Source organism: Sorghum bicolor, chromosome 7, assembly GCF_000003195.3.
Source record: "Sorghum bicolor cultivar BTx623 chromosome 7, Sorghum_bicolor_NCBIv3, whole genome shotgun sequence".
Lineage (NCBI taxonomy): Eukaryota > Viridiplantae > Streptophyta > Magnoliopsida > Poales > Poaceae > Sorghum > Sorghum bicolor.
In genome coordinates this window covers 2,311,256-2,316,078 of record NC_012876.2, presented here as the reverse complement: position 1 = coordinate 2,316,078, position 4,823 = coordinate 2,311,256, and the positions used below count along the sequence as shown (strand labels likewise).

Sequence of the window (4,823 nt, the reverse complement as noted above, 5' to 3'; positions counted from 1 at the left end):
CAATGCAAACACAATCGTCGTTCTTCCAACTACCACCAGAAGACCATTGTGTGCCCGGCATCGTTTGCCACCATAGCTTTCATTGGCTCCTCTCCTTTTGGCTACCCTCTCGTGGCCGTAGCCCTTCGGACTCTAGCGGCCCACAGCACTACACTTGCCTGTGTAATCGGAGCGTTTGCTGAGTGCCTGAATCTGCAACAAAATGAGCACCACTGGTCCACTACAACATATGCTCGCTTATCACACAAAAGGAAGCACCAAAAGTACCAAAAAACAAGTTAGGAAATATAAGACCAGATTTCTCAACACAGAACGAAAACTATTATTTCCGAAGGACCAGCTCATCTATGCAACCAAACCAGCTAAACACAGCAAAACTGCAACCCCACTGTTTATATTCTTCACAAAGCAAAAACTAAACTCAGGTCCCATATTAGCGAATTCGTTACAGGATGGTAGCAGAAAAGGAAACAGAAGACAAAACATGCCCAAACTCAGCATGAATCCAGCGTCCAGACAAGGCACCATTCACATTTATTCTCAGCATAGACAAGCAGCAGGATGGACAGCGACCAAGACCATCGATGGGGAGCAGAAAAATCTCTACTGGGTCTTGAACATGTGGCGGATCAGGTCGACGACGCGGTTGCTGTAGCCCCACTCGTTGTCGTACCACGAGACGAGCTTGATGAAGTTGTCGTTCAGGGCAATCCCGGCCTTGGCATCAAAGATGCTCGACCTAAGTGGAAACAGCAAAATGACAAATGAATACGGAGATTACACAAACGACAGATGAATCAGAGAACACCATCAGAATTCTACATAACAGTGTACCGTAGTAACCTGTTATGTTGGCTCCTAAATGATACAAAGCAAAGGCATACCTGCTGTCACCAACGAAGTCGGTGGAAACCAAATCCTCCTCCACGTAGCCCATGATACCCTTGAGTGGGCCCTCAGAAGCAGCCCTGTAAAGCAATAGAAATTAAGTCAATGTTGCTGTCGATCCTTACCAAAATGGACGGAGAAACAACAAGATCAAGATAGATGCAGGAAACATAAACATTGAGCATCAAATGTGATAGTAGCAATAAATCCAACAAGGAGTGTTGCGACATTCATAGGCATTAGTCTAAAAAGAACAGATACACTCACACTGACTGAATATTAAGAAATAAATAAATGGACTCCCCTAAACAAAAACAAATGGACTAATCACTTACTTGATAGCTTTCTTGATATCCTCATAGGAGGCACCCTTCTCGATTCTGACAGTGAGGTCAACAACTGACACATCCACTGTGGGAACCCGGAAGGACATACCAGTGAGCTTGCCATTCAAATCAGGAAGAACCTTACCAACAGCCTGCAATTCATCGACATTGAAAATAAGCATTCCAAGTATATTCATCATCAGAACGGAACAGCTACCAATTTTGTAAGAACTACAATAAGCAGCAAAATGAGGTGAAATATTGTAGATTTGGCATCTCCAGGTGTGGGCATAGCTAAAATATCATGTTGTCATGTTTGAGAACAGTTGCAACAGTTCAACATGTGCTGACAGTGACACTTGTATTTTTTTTAATCTCAACATCAAAGATGAATTTACACTGAATGATTGCGTAGATGGGACTGCACTGTGTTATTCACAAAGCTAAGCGAACACAAAATAGAGCACAAATAACTGATTACTAGTTTGTGCAAACAACCGATACAGATTTCACTGCATACAACATTGTGAGTTTTATCCTATACCTTGGCAGCACCAGTGCTGCTGGGAATGATGTTGAAGCTGGCGGCCCTGCCACCTCTCCAGTCCTTGGCTGAGGGTCCATCAACAGTCTTCTGGGTGGCTGAAAGATAAGCATCATGTTGTCATTTTACAGCCAACCACAAGTACCAATCCTAGGACTAGGGAGTATGAAGATTGCTCAACAGCCAAAGAGAGCTCACCAGTGATGGCATGAACAGTTGTCATCAAGCCCTCAATAATACCAAAGTTGTCATGAATGACCTGGTTTATGACATTAGACATCATTAATAAATGATTCTACATTGGAACAGCAGAAACAACTAAAAAAGCTTAAGAGAAGGACAACACACCTTAGCAAGGGGAGCAAGGCAGTTCGTGGTGCAGCTAGCATTGGAAACAATGTTAATGTCCGAGGTGTACTTGTCCTCATTGACACCAACAACAAACATGGGTGCATCTTTGCTTGGGGCAGAGATAACAACCTTCTTGGCACCACCCTGTTGTTCAAAAGGAAAGTAAAGCTATTAGAAACATCCAATTTAACAGAGGAAAATACAAGCTCAGTAGTTTGACACAGCAAGAGTAAAGTGATAAGAGTAAAGAGGGTACAAGGGTTATCCTAGTCATGACACTGCACTACGAGTCTAATAATTTCAATCTAAGTCCAGTAACAGACTAACAGTACTTTTATAGCAATGAAACTGAAGTACATTCCAAAACCTCAGGTTATCACAGCATGTCAGAAGCAATCAACCAACTCAACTGGAAGTAACCAGCTATACTAAAAACAGCACTGCCTGATTGCAGCTCTTGAGCTTCCATGCAGCAGTACTAATAAGAATCTACTAGTGCAAACTTGTATACATTAAGCCCAACTACTTGGTGGGATCTCTAAATTTATGCACCACACATGTACAATCCATATTTGCGATCTGGGAGAACATGATACCCAAACAAGTGAAACAGCATATACATTCTGAAACAAGTAAAGGCTCGTGAAGCAGAAATTATACCTTCAGATGTGCAGCAGCCTTGTCCTTGTCAGTGAAGACACCAGTGGACTCCACGACATAGTCAGCACCAGCCTCACCCCACGGGATCTCCTCAGGGTTCCTGTAGAATTGCAGCAGTTCAAGCATCAGCTAACAACTTGAGCACATAAACTCAATCCATGTCTGAAAGAAGCAGGCGAGGGGAGTACCTGATGCCAAAGACGGTGACTGGCTTCTCACCGAAGAGAAGGGTCTTGGAGTCCTTGAGGGTGATTTCACTGTGCTTCCAGTGGCCGTGCACGGTGTCATACTTGAACATGTAGGTCTACGCAAGATGAGAGGGGAGCACATAAACCATGAGCACAGCACACAGATTTCAGGATTCAGAAACTGAAGTAAGCACCAAATCTGACACCTCAAGCTGTTCATACCAACAGATACTGATAAAGCCAGTAAATAACTTAAGGCCTTGTTTAGTTCCCAACAAATTTTGCAAAATTTTTCAGATTCCCCGTCACATCGAATCTTTAGCCACAAGCATAGAGTATTAAATATAGACGAAAATAAAAACTAATTGCACAGTTTGGTCGGAATTGACGAGACGAATCTTTTAAGCCTAGGTAGTCCATGATCGGGCAATATTTATCAAATACAAACGAAAATGCTACAGTGTCGATTTCCAAAAAAAAATTTTGAACTAAACAAGGCCTAAGTAAAACAACTCTGGAAGCTATGATTAACCAAATCGAGCATGCATGCTGACCCACCCTAAAATAACATAAAACTTCCAGGTGTACGGAACAAAAGCAACAGATCGAGAAGCATTACCATGTAATCCGTGGTGATGAAGGGGTCGTTGACGGCGACGAGCTCGACATCCTCGCTCTGGAGGGCGACCCTGGCCACGAGCCTGCCGATCCTTCCGAAACCTGAGCAAACGCAGATGCAGAGAGAGCGCTCTCAGATCAGCCCAAACCACAACCAAACAAGACCAAACGAGCTCGAGCAGGAGAAATAGCAATAGCATAGCTTAGGGGGGGTACAAACTCACCGTTGATTCCGATCTTAATCTTGCCTGCATCCAGAGATCCAGCCAGAAAAACCAATTGGTCAGATCTGAGTACGAAGCAAGAAGGATCAGCAATCAAACGGACAAATCCCAGGCGGGAGCGAAGAATTTACCCATGGCGAGTCAGGAGCGAGGACGGGGACGGGAGATGCTCGAGATAAGTGAAGCGTCTAGAAGCTGATATGGGATGAGATGGGGGGTTTAGCGGTTGCCCTTTTATAAAGCCCAGAGAAGGCAATGAGGAGAGAAAAAAAAAATCTTTTGTTAATTAATTAATGAATTAATTATTAAAGGAGAAAGCGAAATGCGACTACAGGGAGGACAAAATAAACAATGGGAGCAAATAATTGTGGAATGAGGTGCGGCGATGACCTGTCCAATGCGCCTTTCTCCAGAAGGCGTAGGCCGGGACAGGTGTCCGGATGACGTGTAGGCCCGGACAGTACCGCGGCCCACGTGTCATGGAGGGAGAAGTTCGTCTCGGGGGTAGGTGCGTTCCGTTGTTCCGCGCGTGGATTGTGGCGCAAGAAGAAGAAGAAAGTCATATTTCCTTCTCCATTTCTTTCTTTGCAAACAAAGGATAATAATAAAAATAAAGAAAAATACAACTAAAAAATAAAATTGTATCCCATATCTATATCTATAAAACTATAGCCTTATCGCGGCTTATTCTTGCAGCGGTATAATGCCATAATATATCTCATATCATATCATATCTAATATTTATATATATTATATCTACATCTATATTTACATATCCTATCTATACAAATAATATGAGTTTTCAAGAGTGAAAAATGTCTCTTCTTCAAAGCACCCGTTATAAATATGCTTTAAGATTATCATTTTTATCTTCTTGTCTTCCGGCATCTACTCTTTATCCCTATCAATCAATATACAATGATTTCTTTTTTGTCTATAAATTAAATTACTAGGACAGAGATTAAAGACTTACAGATGAATAACCTTTTCTCCGTTTCACTATAATTGTCACTGTTCTTTTAGA

General features: G+C 42.5%; 1 protein-coding gene across 1 annotated transcript; it reads right to left on the bottom strand.

Moving 5' to 3' along the window:
* Nucleotides 299-4,113, bottom strand: LOC110436825 (glyceraldehyde-3-phosphate dehydrogenase 1, cytosolic-like). The gene is made up of 11 exons (XM_021464381.1): nucleotides 3,931-4,113; nucleotides 3,800-3,823; nucleotides 3,577-3,677; nucleotides 2,958-3,073; nucleotides 2,770-2,869; nucleotides 2,107-2,253; nucleotides 1,957-2,017; nucleotides 1,759-1,856; nucleotides 1,224-1,366; nucleotides 885-968; nucleotides 299-739 (listed from the first exon to the last, which is right to left on the bottom strand). The coding sequence occupies exons 1-11, from the start codon at nucleotides 3,932-3,934 to the stop codon at nucleotides 604-606; spliced, it is 1,014 nt and encodes a 337-aa protein (XP_021320056.1). The 5' UTR covers nucleotides 3,935-4,113; the 3' UTR covers nucleotides 299-603.

Coding starts and splice junctions, on each gene's coding strand:
- LOC110436825 (XM_021464381.1), bottom strand. Junction 2,018..2,106: donor GCCTTGCTCCCCTTGCTAAG/GTGTGTTGTCCT, acceptor GTCATAAACCAG/GTCATTCATGACAACTTTGG. Junction 1,857..1,956: donor AACTGTTCATGCCATCACTG/GTGAGCTCTCTT, acceptor CTTATCTTTCAG/CCACCCAGAAGACTGTTGAT.